This window comes from Lepidothrix coronata, unplaced genomic scaffold (assembly GCF_001604755.1).
Source record: "Lepidothrix coronata isolate B3197 unplaced genomic scaffold, Lepidothrix_coronata-1.0 Scaffold0, whole genome shotgun sequence".
In the NCBI taxonomy this organism is placed as follows: domain Eukaryota; kingdom Metazoa; phylum Chordata; class Aves; order Passeriformes; family Pipridae; genus Lepidothrix; species Lepidothrix coronata.
Genome location: NW_016690180.1, coordinates 8,281,676 through 8,303,809, shown reverse-complemented (window position 1 = coordinate 8,303,809; position 22,134 = coordinate 8,281,676). Strand labels below are relative to the sequence as shown.

At 39.0% G+C, this 22,134-nt stretch overlaps 1 protein-coding gene across 1 annotated transcript in view; it reads right to left on the bottom strand.

The window, feature by feature from the left end:
* Window positions 1-10,137: 10,137 nt before the first annotated feature.
* Window positions 10,138-22,134, bottom strand: part of GABRA4 (gamma-aminobutyric acid type A receptor alpha4 subunit) — a 72,852-nt gene continuing 60,855 nt past the window's right edge. The window contains exons 12-13 of the mRNA XM_017804301.1: window positions 11,448-11,498; window positions 10,138-10,163 (exon numbers count right to left, since the gene is read on the bottom strand). Of these exons, the coding sequence (XP_017659790.1) occupies window positions 11,483-11,498 (16 nt within the window). The 3' untranslated portion in view covers window positions 10,138-10,163; window positions 11,448-11,482. The remainder of the gene's footprint in view (window positions 10,164-11,447; window positions 11,499-22,134) is intronic.

Genomic DNA, 22,134 nt, shown 5'->3' with positions numbered 1-22,134 from the left:
TGTTGTATGTCTTGAGACGCTTAAAAATACCACTACATCTATAGAGTGACAAAAAAAAACAAAGCTCTCCCCAGATGCTTACACTGACATCCTGTGATGCAAATATAATAGAAACACGAAGTCGGTTTTTTTCATTTTGACAGGTTACAAATCAACTGTATTCTGAACAACAAATTAGAACTGTGTAACAAATTCCTTTTTTCTATGTCACTGGCGGTGAGAGCCTAAGGCAATACATCTTGAGAGTTTCTCTGATTGTTTCTGATGTACCCTGACAAGAAATAATTGCAGGCCACAGACATTTTTTCACAACACTTTGTGAAGTGACTTTCAAAGACAGATAATACAGGATTCCTCATTTGTCACCTCTCAGCACCCTCCTGTTCAGAGTTGCTGCCATTTCCTGCACACCGAGGCAAGAAGTATTCTGGGGAAAAAATTATGCAATGTCCCCAAGAGGACACTCTAGGAAACCAAGGGCACCTCAACCTGAACCTAACAGAGCCCTGGTGTGATGAGAAACCTGAGGCAGAATTCATGCATGCAGGTTTTTCTCTCTGTTAACTGTTCAGTTATCTATTATGGTGCGCAAATGACTGTATATGCTGAACTTTCTGGATACCTCAGCAACTGAAGCCTCCATGCACTCCCTGATCCGAAGACATGCAAGAAAAGCAAACTGAAAATCCCAGGAGCTGGTGTGGCCATTATTCACTGTGAGGGCCAGGATAACTCATTGCATGGCCCTATAGCTGCAAAGGGCAAGCAGCAGCCCATGCCCAGGGACTGTCAGGAAGGTCCTGATCCTGAAAAGCCTGATTTCACCTCAGGAAATAAGAAAACCTGCACCTTTTTGCAACCAGAAGAAATGTCAGTGGATCTCACGTTTCAGTGAAATTTTGCATTGGTATTCAGACTAATGGAGATACTTCACTGAAAGACAACTTTTTTTTTTTTACTCTAAAAATTAAAGGCAGGCAGAAAATATGCAGGAGCTGTTGGAGAAAAATAAAAACTACACTTTTTACTGCACCAGTCCAAAGGTTAAAAAAAAGCCATCAGAATAGGTCTCGTGACTTACAAACTCCCCATGTTTCAGTGACTGGAAGTACAGGCATGAATGTAAGACTAGGCAGCTGGGCTTACACTCCTCTGTTGTAAAAAGAAATTGTGTAGAAATGTACTTGATCCTCTCCGGCATTTCAGTTACTATATAATATCCCCTCTCTGATATTAGCAAAGGGATCTCTCTTGATAAACTTCAATTAAAATTTGGTCTCCTTAATGCTGATGTATTTATAGCACCTAAATAGTTTCCTTATCTCCATTAAATGAAAGGATTTGTTATTTGGCAATATCAGTTTCAAACCAAAGAAAGATGTTTTCAGTTATGGTGACCAGAAGTTCTCAGGAATTGTACCTGAAAGTCCATAAAATATAGGACTTGGAAACAGCTGCTAAGACATTAGTTTTAACTCACAGTGGCCCTTGAATTTCAGTACAGGACTGGCAGAATCACAAGATTTTGGCCAGATTGAGAAGGATGAATATTGTAAACCTTTCCACGACCTTCTTAGAAATGAGAACATTTGCTAAGGATTTTTCTTTCTGATTTATGCTTGATCATACCAGTAGGCTAAATGTTAGTCATTTAGTTCCAAGTAGGTGAGGAGCATCGTGCATTAATGCAGTTAGCCAGGTGTGAAGCGTGTCCAGTGGAACAGGTTAATGGCACTGGTGACCTGAAAGAGATTGGAAATGGGCTTTGATATAGGGAGCAGGATTTCTGAGACATAGTCCATTAACTTGAATTTTAAACATAAATGGTATTTTATTAGAAAGAAGCAGCTGAAATTAAACACATTAAGCTTCAGAGAATGAAAATATACACACAGATACAACTATTCTTAAATTGTAGCATGGTTTCTGAGTCATTATGGCATTTCTTTTCCATTAGTCATCAAGAAAAAATATTAAAAATACCACTGATGGATATTTATATGGGTGGATTTATCCATCTGTCTAGCTAATCATAAGGAAAATCAATTTCTCTGGGTCTGTGTATGTGTGTGAATGTTCAAATATATATATATATGTGTAGTTATGCATATTTGACAAGCATTTATGATGTGACTCTTCAACTAGAGGAAGAGCTGTACAAGTAACAATAGCTTTAAATCTTTGTTGTAACCAAGTGGGTTACACTGAGGTGGGTAGAGCATCATATACGCAGTGGTTACTATAGTTACAGTGTCTCTTTCTGTCCCTTTAATGAGGAGCTAATCACTGTTCTCTGACCAAGACATCCATATTTTGCTCATTTGCCTCTTCATCCATACGAGACAGCATTTCTTCCCCAAAGGGAGGCAGAAATATAGCAATATTAACCCTTTGAAGCAAAAGACTACTTGACTACCTAATCCCAAACCCTTAAGGAAAAGAAATAGAATTTTTGCAGAATTATTGAGTTAAATAATGGGCAGGAATCTGCCATGCCGTGGCAGTGGATAACACTACCCCCCTTCCCACAGCTAGCAGATACCCTAAAGGTTTGGTAAGAAGTTACATACCTTAGATTTCTATTTCCACCTGTTATTGAACTAAATATCAGAGGTGGGGAAAAAAAGAACTCAAATTTGCAAGTATTTAATGAACAGCTTGCTACAAGGCCCTAAAACTTAGCAGTTCCTAAGATTAAAGACACCCACCAGCTCTATATGCAAACATAGTAGCTCTTCTCTCTGTCTGAAATTGTGTCTTACAGCAGTAGGACATGAATTGTGACCCAAATCCAGGAAGGGATTGGAGGGCTCACATCCAACAGTAAGGATGCTGTGCTTCTCAAAATATCTGCCAGCTGCCTTTGGTACCTCCCTTTCCAAGATGTATTTAGCTTTTTCCTTCAGACAAAAAGGACAAGACTCAGGGGCGTGAATATAGGTGCCAAATTCCCTTTTTAGGCACAGCTGGATTTTGAAACCAAGTCTCATTGTGTCAAAATCTCATCTGTTGAGCTGGTAGGAACCTATACCTCAGAACCCTGAGCAAGTGCTCTTTTACACAAGGACCAAAAAAAGAAATTTAGAGTTATCAAGTTTCATAGTACATTTTATCTCCCTAATGTGCAGGACACTCCCCTGAGAGGTGGAGGAGTCTGTTATCAAATACCCGAACTCATGGGTAAGAGTTACCTAAAGACTGAAAACTGTATTAGAATAATCAGCTACTGACCATTTAACATCACTAAGTAAAGGCAGTATCTTATCTTTTCTATTTCTATCCTTCTGCACTACAAATGATAAACACCAGTGACATTAGTCAGATTTGACAGCATGTTTTAGTGAGCATAAGATCAAGCTAAAAAATAACTAGTAAAGATAAATGCATGTTAACGCCCCTAAACACCATGTACATCTATTACCACTGTAAATTACAACTTTCAGCCTTTTCAGGTTAATTTATATACAGGCTTAATGTTGAAGAAAAAGGTCTATATTAGGCTTCAGCATAGATTTTTCTCAATTTAACTGACAAGCTGAAATTGCTCATACTTAGTCTTTGCCTTGAGGAAATGAGGTTTAAATTCACTGAGGATTCACATCTCTGTGTGAATATCTACATGTTTGTCTGTATCCCTGTGTGCTCTTTCTCTTTTGAAGTCATTACCATTTATCAGACAGACATGACGGAGTTGAACATGCTGTTGTACCATAAAGATGTTAAGACATGTCTTTAAAACCTTTAACAGTTTATATCCTTACTTCATACCCTAACTTTATATATTTAATTACACCTTAGTATTTTTAATAGTACTATGAAGATACTAAGTTTTGTAAATATAGGTGACCAGAGAGAGAAGAAAAGATGTGCAAGTGCCAAGGTAAAGGCTGTGTTCTGATTTCAATCCATCTGCACCAGGGAATCTAGATACAATACACAAAATGTGGGTTTCATTGGTTTCAACAATGAGCAACATTTAATTGACATTTTTATTCTAAAAATCAAACAAAAATAAAATAGGTTTATTATTTTATATTTGAGACAGGAAAAGTATGGTTATCAGTTTAGCAAAGGTTTCTGACTGTTCTCAATAATTTCTTTATTATTTGGAGGAATAAATTTAAATTTAGCATGCTAGTTCTTAGACCTAAGAAATGCCTCCATAAAACCTGACAAAAATATGGCTCAGCTGTCATTGCAGAAAGTCACTGCAGTCTAAGGGGATTTTTACATCCTTTGGGAACAGCATCACAGAACAGTTCCAGGACAGGACACAGATAAAATAGTTTCTCTTTTCTTTCTGCCTTTGATCTCCCCATTCTTTGTTAAAAAACCCACCACCTCAGTACCATGCATAATTAATATATATATATTAACATTGTTGAGGGTAAACTTATTCAGTTCAATTTGAAGGCTTGCAGTCTAACTGCTGAGGAGTCCACCTGGCAAGATACATACATTAAAGATATCACAAATGCTGATAGGATCTGAGTTGAGGAGACACTACTGCTAGACCATTCAGGTTCTTTTCCTAGTATTTTTTCATTTGTAAATGGTTTACTTACACAAGAGTAAGAAACAAGAAAGTAGCTGATGAAAAAGAAATACTGTACAAACAGGAGAGAACCAAGGTTCTTTGTAGAAATATTTTCTAAAAATATCATTGTGCCTTGTTAGCTAAGATCTTTTATTTTAGTAAACCCAGAAAATAAGAAAAAAAAAGAGTTATTCAGACCAGTATGTGATACATGCATATTAGTCAAAGTGATAGGCAGTTGCATAAGCAGAAAAAGAAAAGATATTTTAAGAAAATTATAGCACCATTAACTCCTGAAAAGGTTATTGTCTTTGAATAGGCTCCCCCTTGTGCAAAGGCCCTCATTGATGTTGCAACTACTTAAAACAATAATAGTTACGTGCTGTACAAATTGACATGCATAGTGAACATGTTGATAAAGTAGGTGGTATCATTCTGTTGTAAGGTTAAGCATTCTCTACCTAGTAAATTAGAAATACTTTTGTTTCTACAGCAAGATCGAAACTGCACCTGCTATTATAGCTGTTTCTCTGAATTTCAATTATGTAAGAATATGAAGTCTAAACTACAATAACAGAGTTATCTTTTACTAGACCCTGCTTATACATAATCCCTTCATGGGGCAGATGACAGTTTGCTGAATGCTACTAACAAGGCAGCTGATAAGTTCCCCTCTTAGCTGCAAAATAGTTTATAAAACCAGAAATTGTCTATTTGCATATGAAAGAAAAAAAGAAACAATTAAAATAATCTTCAGAAGATCAATTATTTTATCATTGCAGTTTACATATAATTTGTCATATCACATTAACTTTTCCTTGTAAGAGTATTATGCAAAGCATAACCATTTGCTCTCAACAATCCTTCTGCAAGGCAAATGAACAAATTGTATATTTCAAACACTTCTGCTCTACTTAAAATAGAAAGTCGGTCACTGGGTTTGCAGATAATTCAAATTAATTCTCTATTGTCCTGTATGTCTTGTTATCAAGATGAGCATTAGATGCTACTAAATCAAACGATGCTATTTAATGACAGGGGATAGCAAACAGACAATTGCACTGCACTGAAGGCTGCTGGGAACAGCAAAAACTGCTCACACCTCAAGTGGCCCCTCTGACAGGCTAGCAGATTAACACAAATCAGAGGCACATGCAGATCCTTTTCCTTCCTGCCTGCCTGCCCTGGTGAAAGGACTGTGAGCACAGCTAATTGCCGCAGCTAAGGTCACCCCTCTCAAACAACAATCTTCACACTCCTCTGCCAGTGGGTTGAGAGTTTGAAATGCTGACCTCCTTGTCTCCTACACACTGAGCTGGTGAATTCCACAGTGAGGCAGTTGACAAAGGCTGGTAGCATCACAGTTAGCTCACAATAAGACTAGCAACTTTTGAAAAATCAGGTAACTTCCATATCTGCGAATTCTCAGCCTGGGCATTAGTGAGCTTTGAAGTAGTGGTGAATCAAGTTGCAGGTCCCCTTTCTCCTGACACACTTTTTCATCTGCAAACATCTTGTGGGGAAAAATGGGAAGAGATACCCTAAAACATTTCATACGGCAGAAATTAGCGGGAATGGTCTTTGCTCCTGTTAGGGCCATCCTCATTAAAATCAAGTGAATCTTCTCATCTTATTCCCATACCCAGGAGGAAGGGACAGCCTGCTTCAGGGTAGGACACAGATAAACCCAATCTATTTGTAAATCTGTAATCTCAGCAATACCAAAAAGGAGGAGAAAGTTTTCTCAGCCAAAATCCACGGAGATCAACTTCTTGAAATGAAAAAATTTCTATTGAAATTGAAATAACAATTTCAATTGTTAAAATATGTAACTAATAAAATGCAACAATAAAGCGGAGTGAAAGCGGATTTGACTAGAACTAGAACATGTCCCCTGGATATCTTCACTTCCTTTGCAAACAGTGAAGAGTCAGGTCTCAGGAGCTGTGAGGTAAGCAAACCCAGTCAGCACCTACCAAGGCAACTGCACTACAGAGCAGCAGCTGCATTCCAAGTGGACCCCAGCACAGAAACAAACATCTAATGATCCTTCTCAATTTATCAGTTCTTCACTAGAGGTTTTAAACATGGAGACCAACCAAAAACTGAGACCCTGACATTGATGTTTATCATTTGAGGTGCAGAAGGATAGAAACAGAAAAGTGCTAAAGTCACTTGGCATTGTCTGAGATCATGGTTAGGCTGCACTTAATCCACTTTCCCAAACTGTCAATAAAGACATTAAACAAGACTGGCCACAATACTAAGACCTGGGGAAGACCACTCGTGACTGTTCACCAGCTGGATGTAACTCTATTCACCACCACTCTCTGGGACTGCCCATCTAGCCAGTTTTTTACCCAGTGAAGACTACATTCATCTAAGCCATGAGAAGCCAGTTTCTCTAGGACGATGCTGTGGAAAACGGTGTCAAAAGCTTTACTAAAATCCAGGTAAACATCTGCACAGGACTGGCAGGTGCAGTCCAGGATTTACCACACAGTACCACCATTTTGAAGAAGCGGTAACCAGGAGCCAAGGAGGTGTTTAAAACATCTAAAATGGTTGTAAGCACTTATGTGAAGGTAACAGAATCCCTACTCCGAAGTCAAACAGGGATGAGCATGAGTAAGTGCAGCATGGGGTGGGAGTTCTTAATCTCCCAACGTAAGTGCCATTTACAAAACTAGACAGATGATAACAGTAAAGGAAAGGTGAGGGAGAAGTAAAATCTTCACTCCTGTAGTGTGCTAGGTAACATTATAAAAATGGGAAGGGTACCGAATATACGATAGAATATAGCCATTATTTGATAAAGGAGAAGTCTGAGATAAAGAATTTAGTATTCTATTCATAACTGAAATCCTCACCAGCACTGCCTAATATTTGCTGGAGTATCTATTTTTGCTAGAAAAGGCTATATCAACATTAGCAAAATTTCATTAAATTCCATTGTATATAGGTTAACTTCCCCTTCCTTGAGGGGGGAGGAAGAAAAAGGAAAAATCCGTGAGAAGAAATTTGGATTTAAAACTTACTGTGAGGTTGTTTGGGTCTGGGGTTTTTTGTTTGCCTTGGGGTTTGGTTTTGAGTTTGTTTTGGATGTTTTTTTGCATAGACATATACATCTTTATACAAAGCCAGTAGAAATGGTAACAGAGTTTATCAGAACTCTATATTTTATTGGGTTTGAGCCATCTGTGTGTTCTACAAGGCCATGTTTCTGTGATGTCAATATAGTGCAAAACAGTGATAAATTGGGCAGCTATTAAGCTATATTATAGCTTCTTATGCCCTTTATTTTTGACAATTTTGAATATAGCAAGAGGCTACGCACAATGTTATAAAACTTAGGCAAGTGTAGTATGGAGCTGCTAGGATAATAAAGATGGCTTTGTAAATTTACCTTTTCAACAGCTCTAAAAAGAGAAAAAAGACCAACAAAAAAAATTGAGCTCTTTCATGCTGGGCTAGACTTGAAATTAACTACTGTCATTCCTACATTGACTCAACACCTTCACACGATGCTCTTAGTTTAGCCTCAGCTTGTAAATATGTAGTTGGCTTCATACATATGCAGTATTTTTCTAAATGGCTTTATTTTTATAGCAGAAAAATTTTACAGCATCTTCAAAGCTCACTTTTTCCTGCATTGGTCCTTTTTGTGAAATATCCTTTTACTTTCATCAGGGTTTAATAGCAATTAGAGTTCTGTTTCAAATAACAGTAAACAACCCTATCTTCTACACAAAGCTCTATCAACTCTGCAAACGGTCTTTTGAATTTAATTAATTAATTTAAAGAGTTCTAACACCTTCATAGTAAATAAAAAGACATTTTCCTTTACCATTAGCAGTCTTTGGAAAGATAGCTTCTGCTGTAAGGAAATTGCTTGGACACTACCAGACTATCAGTCCAAGTAACCATAGATACTCCCTCCTCAGATCATTTCTTACATCAGACCACAGCTGGAGTGTCTGCTTAGACCAATACACTGTTTATTTACCTTGTTACTATTCAAACACAATGTTGAAAGTGAGTTTTCTGGTGGTTTATGTTAAGACAAATAACATTTGCACCTACACATACCAGGAGACTTGGTTAAAGGATTTAGAGATGACCTTCAGTGCCTTAAGGAGTGTATCTGAGATTGAAATTCCATCACTTTTCAATTGTGTGTCTTTCTTAAAATTTGGTGGTTCTAGACAAGAAATTACTTTAGGTAAGAAAATCATTGTTTCATCTGTAGAAGGATTTAAATTAAATTCGTAGTCACCCCTGGTGACTGGCAGAGGTTAAACTCTGCTCCACCTCACATGCAGATCACAGTGAAGTTCAGATCAGTGGGATAGCTTTTGTTTAAACAAAGAAGCCTCTAATTTCCCTGTAAAGGCAAACTAATGAAAAATTTCTGCCCTAATTATAGACACATGAGTTTTGAAGCGCTCCTGACTCAGGTGGTTGCCAGAGCAGAGATATCCTTCCTTGCTGTTTTTTAATGTGGATGCCTTACTAGATCTCATCTTAATCCTCCTGACAAAATCCTGACTCATTTCATCCAGATTCTCAGAAAGCCATGAATGGTATAACCTCAGAAAGAAAGCCAAGTGCTCAGAATGGAGGCTTATGAGCAAAACTTAGAGAAACATGTGACTGGGAATGTAGATGTTCATCTACCCATCGGGATTAGTCCTGTATCCTTCTGAGCAATATAATACGATTGAATATTTTAACCAAATGTCTTGGTTCCAGCCAGGACAGGGTTAATTTTTGCAGTAGCCAGGAGAGGGCATGACTAGGATATGGAGGTTACTCTGTACCACTCCACATCATTGCTGATTCCTGCTGATCATGAAGATTTCATAATGATTTCAGTAGTTCATTTAAAAGGATCTGAAGACCAGAAAGCTCAGCAACATAATGGTTTCTGCCCATAGTCCTTAAAGGTGAGCTGCAAAGTTAAATTTAAAATTGGATGGGATCTAAAACTCCAATGTCCATGCTGTCCTGTTAAACAGACTTTTCAGTAGAACTCCAATGTCTGTAAGCATGGGAATATACACACTGATTTTACTTGAATCAAATGAATACTTCCCTTGAGTTTTATCTTTGTTTGCACAGTGGTTTTTAGCCTCTGTTGGTTCTACTCCTGAATTTAAAGTGAATTTATGTTTACCATACGCAGAAGCCCTTTTGAGGGCTTGCCAGCATCATTACGTGCTCTATATAAGAACAGTTATATAGATTGAAGCATTTTTTGATGCTTTTAGAAAACATAAAAAATGGCATAAAATTTAGGGTGTTCAAGTTCTAACATTAATTCATCTCTATTTATGACAATTCAGTAGTTAGACATTAATTCTCGATCATAAGTTTCCCCATGATGATCTTGGCTTTGTGGAGACAAATGAATTAAATGAGGGTTATAAACACCAGGAAAATTAAGAATATATAAAAAAAGGAGTCCATAAGCTTCCTTGTAGGTAGAGGAAAATCACTGGTCACAAAGCATTTGGTTCTTTCATATTCTTGTCTGGAGTAACCCTGCAAGGATCATTATGCTGCAGGTTGTTTGTACCAGAATTGCGTAAGTATGGTCCTTGTAAGACAGATGTTTGACAGTGATCTTAAGAATTGGATTAGAACTATGAAAAAAGAATGAAAAGTTATCAAAATCAGGATAAAGCAAACCAAAATAATCATCTGTCAATTACCTTCTTCTTCACCTGATATTGAATCTGCAATGTATTAGATACTAATTAAATTATCAGATAGCTGTCATCCTTCAGCTTTAATCTGACAGGGACACACCAGCATAGCTTCTGTCGCGTAAGAAGCCTCCTAGTCACCCAACTGCACTAGTAGTCTTACCCTGAATCAGCTATGTTTCAAATTCATCTTTCCTCAATGCAGGTGATCAGAATCAGATGATCATTCCCCAGGATGAAGTCTGATCATGTTCTTATATCTAAATGCATTTTAGAATGTAATAGAACTAGAATAGCCAAGCATTTGTTTTAATTTCCTTATAAAAGCTCTGAAAAGTTATTACATCTGTTATTTGGACCCCCCAGTTAGTACAGATATAGAGAAAGAAGCTTTGGGGTTTTTTTTTTGCATAGCCTGGCACAACATACTTCCACTCCAGGATGGGTTATACTGGCACAAATATTTATCAGTCTTGGTTTTACTTGTAATTATCTGTGCCATGCCTAGACTACCAGCTGGTACGCACTCCACTCTTATCCATTGTCACTTTTGGACCTTCAAGTTTTGGCTCCATAAACTATCTTTCTTGGAACTGCAGAAACAGGTCCCCCAAATCCTAGAACTTACTATATTATTAAAGCATCAGAGTAAAAAGGCAACATGAGCAAACGAACAAAAGATCAGGAGATGCTTTCGATGGCACTAAGCCTTCAGTCTATGTAACTAACATAAATGAGATATAACCTCATAGGTAATGTGTATGTCTGGAATTAACACACGATTTTTTAGATGTCAGATAGTGACATTTCAGCTGCTGAACACAGAAATTCCACAATGAGATTGAATTCGAATTTTTGTATTTCTTAGAGTTTCCTTAATGCAAATAAAAAGCATTTTAAGGTTCCTGAGATCAGAGGCTGGAATCTCTTCTTGGTGGATGATGCTGATGCAACATAAATTGGTATACTACAGCAATATATGAGTCTATGAGCTTGTTAAGAGTTTTTGTCTTGATAGTTGCTCAAGCAATTACTTAGTAGCACTGAAGATGAGATTAACCAAACTAAATTAGAAAAATACTCACATATTTTACTTCCATTTACACCAATAATTGCATTCCATTTACACCAGTAAATATAATTTGTTCACATTCTGGATGATAAAGTAAAAATGTCCTTAGCAGAAGTATTTGACTACTTACCAACTCAGAGGGAAAATTGGGCTATTTATGGAATGTTAATACTCAGACCATCTGAAAAGAAAAGCACAGATTAATCTTTTACAGATTAATCTGTAAAAGATTTCCACTGTTTTACAAAAATGTGTTGTCTAAAAAGAAAAAAAATCTGCAAATGAAAATGCCTACTAAATATGTAACAGCTCTATGTACTAAACTGATCACAAAAGAGAAAAAAGTGATATAGCATTTGAGCCAACACTAAGTGAAGAAACAAGGCCTTTGAATGTGATTCTTCAATAGCTTTATTTTTAAAAGTTAGGTTACAAATTAGCAAAAATCAATTTGTAATCAATACACAGCATGTGATGTGACCTGGAGATAAGTAACTAAGTTATAAAGCTATAAACACTTAAAAGCTCAGTAGTGGTCTAGCCAGGAACAGTAAAAAAGGAAGCTCAAATTGCTTATTGTCACAGCATGGCTTTGATCATGCTGTGATCAATCCAAACCTGGTATGATTTCTGTGACACAGATGAAGGAGAACAGCTACAAGCCCAGAAACAGTTGGAGGTTGCTGACTGGAGTCCAAGGCCTTCTCCAAGCCCGTCAAAGCCAGGTGCTCTTGTTCTTCAAGCAGTTCACCTGCCTGCTCTATCAGCAGGTTCAATATTCTCTAGTTGTGTTGGAGTGGCAGTGGACACAGCCTAAAGAAATTCTGCCTTTCAGATTACTGATTAGTGTAGAGTCAGCAATGCAATACCTAGAGCTACATAGCTTTGGCTGAGAGCCGTCTCAGGTTCAGCCAGTTTAACATCTGAAGCTTGCTTCTGTTTGCAGAACATTAAGTAGATATACCAAGAGTCAAACTATACTCTTCTTTCCTCTTTTGTACCCATAAAACTTTAACTTGTGCCTGAACAATGGCAAAGCTATGACACAGGTGACAACTTATCCAATGCTCTGTGTCATTGGAGGGCATTCCCCTGTGGCAGGACACACATACTGGAAGCATTTAACGTGAATTTCCCTCATTCCAAGGTGTCACTGAACCTCTACATGCAAACCAACTTCTTTTCCCAGAACAGGTTCCTACCACATTATGACAAGGAACCCCATCCTATCCATTAGGTGAACCCTAAAAATGCCCAGATTTTCAGTTTTGTACATAAACTTATGCCTAGGTGGTATCTGGGAGGCTGCTGCGAGGGAAATTGCCCTTCAAATGGATCAGAAGCTGATGTGCCAAGATTAATCAGTGATATACTAGACAGTTACAGGCATGTAATAATCTAGACTGAGCCCCTTACTGATCTGAGCTATCTAGAGTCAGTTTACAGTGCTGGGGTTGTGGCAGGAGCTCTTACAGACTTGCTTGCCACGCTTTAGATATCAACTGTGTCTACCTTTGGTTTTTGTGTGCTTTGCTTACCAATCAGCTTTCCTCTGTAGTACAGATCAGGGAAGTGCCGGATTCTGCACCTAGGATGGGGCAACCCTGGATGCACAGACTGGTGAATAAAATGCTGGAAAGCAGTGCTGCAGAAAGGGACCTGGGGGTCGTGGTTGACGGAAAATTAAGTCAGCAGTGCCCTGGTAGCCAGGAGGGCCAACCGTGTCCCAGGTGTCATCAGGCAAAGCATTGCCAGCTGGGCCAGGGAGGGGATTGTCCTGCTCTGCTCTGAACTGGTGTGTCACCTTGAATATTGTGTGCAGCTTTGGGCACCTCCATATAAGAAAGATATTAAGCTGTTAGAGACTGTCCAAAGGAAGCCAATGAAGATGGTAAAGGGCCTTGAGGGGAAGCCATATGAGGAGTGGCTGATGTCACTTGGTCTGTTCGACCTGGAGAAGAGGAGCCTGAGGGAAGACCTCATTGCAGTCTACAGCTTCTTCATGAGGGGAAGAGGAGGGGCAGACACTGATCTCTTCTCTGTGATGATCAGTGACAGGACCCGAGGGGATGGCCTCAAGTTGTGTCAGGGGAGGTTTAGGTTGGATATTAGGAAAAGGTTTTTCAGCCCCAGGGTTGTTGAGTATTGGAACAGGTTCCCCAGGGAAGTGGTCACAGCACCAAGCTCGACCTTGGTCAGGTCAAGAAGTACTTGAACAATGCTTTCAGGCACATGGTTTGACTCTTGGAGATAGTCCTGTGCAGGACCAGGAGTTGGACTCGATGATCCTTGTGGGTCCCTTCCAACTCAGAATATTCTGCTTTTCCAAGATTCTTGACTTCAGTATATTCCTTTCCAATGCCAGATAAGGTAAAGGCTTAGACATACAGGACAAACGAGACCTTTAACACCCACCTGGATGGGACACTGCCATAGAATAATAGAATAGTTTGGTTTGGAAGGGATCTTAGAGATAATTTAGTTTCAATCCCCCTGCCATAGGGACACCTTCCACAAGGTTGCTCAAAACCTCACCCAGCCTGGCCTTGAATGTTTCCTGGAGTGGTTCATTCACAACTCTGGGAAACCTGTTCCACTTACTCACTACTCTCTGGGTAAAGAATTTCTTCCTAACACTAATCTAAATCTTCCCTCCTTCAGTTTGAAGCCATTCCCTCTTGTCTCATCACCATATGGCCTTGCAAAAAGGTCCCTCTCCAACTCTCTTGTAGCCACTTTAGGTACTGGAAGGCTGCTATAGAGTCTCCCTTGAGTCTCCTCCAGGCTGAACAACCCAAACTCTTTCAGTCTGTCTTCATAGGAGAGGTACTCCAGCCCTCTGATCATCTTCATGGCCCTCGGGTGAACTTGCTCCAGCAGGTCCACGACCTTCTTACACTGGGGGCTCCAGAGCTGGATACAATATTTCAGGTGGGGATCTCATGAGAGTGGAGTAGAAAAGCAGAATCACCTCCCTCAACCTGCTGGCCATGCTTCTTTTGGTGCAGCCCAGGACATGGCTGGCTTTCTGGGATCCAAGCACACATTGCTGGCTCATGTTAAGTTCCTTGTCCAACATCCCCTGGACTTTCTCCATAGAGCTGCTCTTAATCCATCCTCCATCTAGCCCGCACTTGTGCTTGGGACTGCCCAGGTGCAGGACCTTGCACTTGGCCTTATTGAACTTCATGAGGTTCACATAGGCCCACCTCTCAATCCTGTCAAGGTTCCTCTGGATGGCATCGCTTCCTTCCAGCTTGGTGATGGCAGCACACAGTTTGGTGTCCCTGGAAAACTTGCTGAGGGTGCAAATTTGCTTTGTTGACTGTCATTATCCCCAGGATTTTAAGTACCACATGAGCAAGTCTAGTCAAGCAAAAAAGGTATTTGGGAACTGTCCTGAAGGTAAAATTCTGTCCTGAAGGTAAATGGTGACTTAAGATGCTCTTCAATTGCTGTGTTTACACTCACAGCCATTGGACATGTCTTCACAAAAGCTGTCCCCAAGAGCCATTATTATCATGCAGCACAAGCTGGACACTCCAAACAGGGAGAAATGCAGGCAGTAACCACACTGGCACAGGCATGCTGATTTGCTGATACTCCAATAGTACCTCCTGACTCGTGTGAGTATCTCTGCCTGGTGCTGCCATGTCACATGCCACCTCAGGGCATTCAATCCCCCAAGGCAGAGGTTGCCTTAAAACAGCTGGAATTTTTTAGAAGCCTTAGCAGGTTTCACAGTTATATCTATACTACTTTTCACCAAGTATGACACAGTCAAAGTATTTTTCTACTCTGTTTCTACTATATCAATGCTGATTTTTTTTTCAGTGATGGTGAAGTGCATTGCCAATTTCCCATTATAGGACAGCTTTACACTAGAAAAACTGAAAGCATAGCATGTGGAGTCTCCAAATTTAGATTTTTAAATTAAACCAATAGGCCATGACACACAGTGTATTTCTTGAATGGTTATTGCAGACTGCGGGAGGCATTAAAAGATAAAATACAGAAAGCCCAATGTTTTTTTAAACACTCAAGCAGAGGGAAGCTCAACTGGAAATGAATTACGTGGAGTGTGGTATTGCTACTGTAACATGAAATTCAAGCATCTATGTAAATAAGACAAGTTATATTTTAAATAACAAATAATGTTAAAGAAATGTAAACTAAGAGATCATAAAGGAAGCATTCTGAAGAAGGCTTATGTATAATTTCACACAGATCATAATTTTAATTCTTTGAACCTTGAAAGAGAAAACTTGTTAAATAGAGTGTTCAAAGATACACTATGCCCCTTGGTCGTGGTTTTACTTCCTATTAAAGAATGAAAACTATTTTCAAGTAAAAATATCAAAAGGCATCTAATTATGAGGAAAAAAAATAAAATAATCAGCTAGAATTTCACTCAGTCATGTATTTCAGCAAAATTTCATGCATCTAATTCTGGCTACCATTAAAATAAGGTAAAAATCATGGTAGTGACATTTCTAAAGCTTGCTGCTATATGCAAATTATTCTTTATCTGAGTGGGTTGATCTCTTAAAGAGTTCTCCCTCATTCCTAGAGTCAAGTTAAGTGCTGCAAAGCCAGATTTCCAGGCAAGTCCCTATGTATCTAGACCCAAGCAAGTACGAGTGTCCCTACAGTGAAGTTACCCAGCCTTCACAGTCACACACCACACATCTTGCAGCTGCCATGCTAGCACTCATTTGTACTCTAGTTTAGAAACCTAAGATAGAAACAGCCAAAGCTGCTCTCATGTGATTTTGAGTTGAAAGTTAAAGTTGAGATTGGCCCAACCACCTCTGTGGATGAATAAGGAACCTAGAAGAGGGGAGATCCTGGCAATTCCTCATTGAAGAGGGCAACTGATTTCAAGGAAAAACTCTGCATCCACCAACAGCAGCCTCCTGACTGGATTTTAGCTGAGCATTTCATTTGCAGAGCACATGACTTAACTATGTAAACATACACTTGAAGTTGAAAGAGATACAGCAAATGGATGGTATGATGAGCCAGGGCAACCAGTGAGTATCCCCATGTGGGAGAATTTTGAAAACTGGAAAGGAAACAACGTGGGATGCCTTAATGTTTCACTGAAGTACCAGGCACTTCCAGAGATGCTCTGGATAAGAATATCTTGCAAGAATGTATCCTTATCAGTCTTTTAAAATTCTTCACTGAAAAATAAGAGAGGGAATTTTTTTTTATTTTACTTTAACAGCAGAAAAGTTGCACTAAGGACAGCAGGCATTAACAGTCTGACAGAAAAATGTCTGAATATACTACATTTTCATTTTTTTCTTTCTTTCTCCATTTCCATTTTACTGTAGCCTTTTCAAAAGAAAAAATTATCCACAACGTTTTCAAGCATCGATTGTGATGTGAAAAGCAATCCTTATTATAAGAGCTTTCAGTGTCCCTTTTGCTAGCTTAATTATATACTTGCCTCGAAAATCTCACCTGTTACTCTTTTCATGCTCACAGGGTGCCCCATTGCCATGCTGTCAAACTTTCACTCCTCTAGAATTGCAAGAACTTGAATATATCCATTGCTTAACAAGGTGTTTGAAAATCCAGGGTAATATTCAACTTGAAAATTTAAAGCTGACACAGTTTTGATGAAGTATTTTTTCAACGCATACACTGTGTGAGATTAGCTGTGGTCTTTTCTTGCATAAACATTCAAGGGTGAAAGCAGATTGCTGTTGTTAGGAAGCATGGTTGCCTTTCTGTGCCCTGTAGCAGAATGAAATCTCAGGTCTAGCGGCTTCATACTTGTTGCATCTGGTAAGCAACACATCTTCATAGAGCAGAGAGATGAGCTGCAACCTGGTACACACTTTGTCTTTCTAGCAGTAGTTACACATCACAGCAACACATCCTACCACACCAGCCTCATGTTGTATGTAAAGTCCTACTTTACAGTGGGCAGGAGTAAGTGTAAGCCTTTGAAAGTAAGAAAGTGCATTCTCACCAACCAAGAGGTGAAGTAGTCATATATGGGAGAAAATTCACATTTGGAAAGGTGAAGTTAAGATTAGTTTTGGTCTCCTTCAACTGCTTATGAACTGGTATCAGATCAGGGATTTTAGTGAGCAGGAACTATCATGGTATATTTTAATGTCCCATTGCATGGACTCTGCTCTTACCACAAATCTAAGAGTTGTTTTCACTTCTTTCGTAGAAAAGTAATGCTAAAAGGTGCAGAAAATAAAATACTATTTTAGATTTACTTTGGATTATTTGAAAATTATTTGCCTTAAAGATAAGGCACTGTGGCTGGTATGTGGATAAACATGAATAAATCCTGAAATATATTTGAGAATAAAATACTACTCACAGATGTGCACATGCAAAAAGAGAAATAAGGAGAGGGACTGGCAAGATTAAGAGACCCAAAGGCAGTGGAAAAAATTTAATTTTACTCTAATTTGTGCATTTTATCAAATTTTAATTTATGCTATCTCCAGGTTAAGAGAAATAAAAATCTCTCATTTAAATTCTTACCACTCTCAGATGAGTACCAAGATTTCTCTACAGTCATCACATTAAAACTCCCCACAGGATCAGACTAGAACAAAAGAAATTAAACCTACTTTTCCTTCTATGTAGACTTTTCAGAAAGTCTTTTCATAATGCTCAGTTACAAAAAGCATCTGTTCGGGGAGGAAACTGAGAATTGAAATCAGAAAACCTTGATTGAAAAAAGGAGAATACAGCTGACTGACCACATGCTCCAAAAGAAGTATTAAGAAATCAATCAGCTGCAGTGTGCAGTCACTGTTTGTAGTACCAATATTCCATTAGCTGCAGAGAGATCAGCAGCAAACAGACAATAAACTCTGGAGACAAATCTCTGCAGAAAAACGCCAGTTTTTCTTCACAATAATAACAACTGTAAATCCCTTTGGAGTGCAAAATGTGCATCATTCAAAATAAGTCAAAATATTGGATTCTGAATAGACCTGGCTTCTTGGTGCTCTAGCTTTCATTTTCCCCTCTTATTAATTCCATGTAGAAACAGAAAGGTCTCAGTATAGTTATGAGAAATGTGAAATTCAGTTTATGGGGGAACAAAACAATGATCTCAAGATAGCTCACCAGGTTCATCACCTACAGTCACAATTTATTTGTGCATTAATCATGAGTTTGATGACTGTAAATGTTTGACTCTAAGTATTCCTTGAACATTTCAGAGGTCTCCTTGATCATACAAATTAATAGCAAGTTGGGCACTGACTATATGAGTAATCTTCATTCATGTCATGCAGAATTTTCCTGATGGGGGAAGGGAAGAACTTTAACACTGGGAAAAGAAAAGACAAATAGAATCAGATGAAAAACAGAAGTCTTTCTTAAGGATTTTTTTCCCTAGTTTTTGACAATGTATTCAACATTCATCTGCCATCAAGCTATTTGAAGAATGGCAAATTAAGAATAACACATTACAGCTGTAGTGCACCCCTACTTAATTAAATACACACAACCAGTGGGAACCATTTATGTGTGAAAAGTCACTTTTTTTCCAGGGTTCTTGATAAAGACAATTCAGATGAACAGTTGATTCACAAACATCTTAACTGATAGACAGCCTTTGTACAAAGAGAGGAGACTCATTAGTCTGGATAGGATTAATAACTTTACTGGTAAGTAATTTTGTGACTATGGGCTAAAACAACAGAGAGTCTGAAGCACCTAATTGTTTTCATAACTTTAATCAAGAGCATTTGCTTAAGCTGTGTATGAAAAGGTCTTCATGTCCCAAACTGGACTTAGACCTAAGGCAATTCACCTCCCAAAAGGCTGCTCTGATGCAGGAATCTCAGTTTCTCTTGCTGCATCAATTTTTCTCTACTTGGCAAACTAGTAGAATCTTGTTCAAGTTTAGCCACCAGACTTAACCCAGCAATCCATATTTGCTCCCTCTCTTTGGTCCACTGAATAACTAGTCCATACAAATCAAAGAAGAAAGCCATAACCTCCTCGCCCCAGAATAACCTGGAGCAATGTCTCCCTGCATACAAGAAATAGCTGGATCCAGGAAGCAGTGATTAGATACTTCTTTTATTATTTTCACAATATAATTAAAAAAAAAAAAGGTTAACATCTTTGAAGTCTTTTTCTGTCTTTTCTCTTAGCGTTCACAGTATCTCGCTCCTCAGCAGCTAATTAGCATCATGTTGAAAAACAGTGCTGTGAGTCAGTGCCAAGTGACAGGGGAGGGGAGAGGGCTTGGAGACTGGTTCAAGCACATGCACTCTTCCTCTGCAGCCTGACCACCCAGCACAGGGAGGGAAGGAACCTGACTAAGAGAAAGCGTCGTGATTTCTGATTTATTGGCAAGCCACCATCACGATAATGGCACTCTCAGTGCTTCTCTCACATCTTTTGCAATACTTTTCAAGCAGGAATTTGGAACCAAAATAATTAAACAACATAATTAGACATTTATTTTAACTCTGTGGGCCAACGTGTTGGCTGAGGCTTTGCAAATGACGAAAACCACAGCTGCCATGTTCAGCTTTTGGAGCAGCTCAGCTGCACTATGTGTCATCAATTCCCATCCTGCTCTCTTGTTTTAATTAGACTCTCTTGCAGGCAACAAATCAGACTGATATTCTTTCTAAATGCTGCAAGTGCCCAGAGCAAACTGTGAATACTAAGGGAAAAACAAAGAGACAAACTAGATGTTTGTGCTCTTATACACAAGATACAAGGGCTTTATCAATACAATCAAATCTATCGAAATAGCCATGTTCAAGAGAGGTGGCATGTTACTGTCACAGTACTGTTACTTCAAAGTTGTCAGGCAGAAATACTTCTGGAAAAGATACTCTCCATGCGATCAGGCCTGGATTATCTAAGGCTCCTGGACCAGGTCCTTACCCCCACTTTCCTTCCTCAAACACTTCTTCCCAGCAAGGGGAGAATGCCACTTGTGTTGCCTCTGGTAACAGCAAGGACAGAGAGGATGTGGCAGTAGGGATGTGTTGTCCATGACTCCTTCCAGTCAGCTCAATATTTACCTTAACTACTTTACTGTGGGCTGACCCCAAAGGGGACTAAGTGGAGGAAGCAGCTGTAATAAGTAGTAGGAAATATAACTTAGTATGGAGGAAAAGGATGAAGCGTGCCAGGGTCTTGGCACTGCATCTTGAGGTGAAGTCTTAGTTCCCACAATTTCTCACCAGCTGTAGATGAGACACTCCTGTAATAGGAAGGGGGGGGGGGAGGAAGGGGAAACCCACAGTGTCCTAAAGCCCCCTAAAAATCAAGAAGGTTATGCTAGTGTTCCAATACTTGGTTAAATTACAATATAAATGTTACTACCGATGCTGTCAAAGATTCAAATGACAGCCCTTATCACTAATGAACACCTGAAGGGAATAAATCCAGATCTCAAAAATGTAATCATTCCGCACCAGACAGCAGTACCTATTTTTGATCATGCTATCAATGTATTTTAAGCACTGTAACAGCTACTTTTCTTCGGAAAAAGAGTTCCAGACATGACATGAAAAAATCCATTGTAGCAGGTCTCATTCTTTGAAAGAGGTGGAGGACTCTAATCTCCAATGCTTCTAACTTGGCTAAGACATGAAAACAGCTTCCATTTCTTTCATTATTGTAATGAAAAAATAAAACAATATTCCCAAAGGAAAATATTTTAAACCATTCTCAAATCAGCAGATGATTTTACATAAAGAACTGAACTACTTGTACTCTGTACGAGCCTTATAGCAACAAGTTAATTATTGAACAAACTGCAGATTTGAAGGATGATTACAGATGAGGCCCTGGGCATGCACAGAGCAATATCCTTTAATGTGAAATTATCTTGATTGGGAAAAACAGCAGACCAGTAACTTTTCTCCTGAGGTTGTGGAGGTAAACTGTTTTACTCAGGCAGGAATGCACTGTGGCAGGGAAAAAGGAAAAATTAGCCAATGAAAACTCTCTCCAGAAAGTCAACATGTGGTTTTAGAGAATATGGGACTGCTCTTGTGAGTAATATCAATTGCATGATCCTGGTTCTGAAATACTAGTATTCTAATATATCTCTAATGGAGTGTAAAAGGTAGAATAACTAAATCATCTGAGCTAGGACTGCAAGGATCCACAGTTGTCAAATTTACAATTCTGGACATTCATCTGATCTCCTTAAGTGAAGGCAAATGAAAAAAATATTTAAGTGTTGGGCCAGGCTAACACAAACTGAGGAGAAAAACCACTGCTTAAATAACTGACTGTTGACATATTAAAAAGCATGTACATGCTTGCCAAGGCAGGCAGCTCCTAGGGATTATGCTTTTCTCTGAAGAGCAATCAGCTTGCAGCACGTATCTGAGTTTACTAAAAGAGGTTTAAGAAAATGTGTTGAACAGCAAACAAAAATAGTACCGAGTGCAGGCAGAGCTCAAACAGCTGCATTGCAGTAGATGTTTGCTTTGAACATCGTGACAGAACAGCATTCAACAAAACTATCCAGTGCGTGCGCTCAAAAAGGATACCAGGATGCTGCTAGTTCTTGTACTCCCACTGACTGGGATGACAAAGCCATGAACACAATTGTCAGGCAGAAAGTAGAAATGAAGAACTGTGCTGAGGTGCTTTGAACAAAGGAACATAAAGATTTCTGTGATCACCTTACATCTGACTAGACTATGGGGGGGACACGGCACAGGGAAGACAGAGCAAACAGAATGATGAGAGCACTAGAGACACACACTGAAATGGGAAGGACTGGCACTGCAGAAGGGAAAATTGCTGCACAGTGGTGAAAATTAAGGGTGAGGAATGGATTAGAG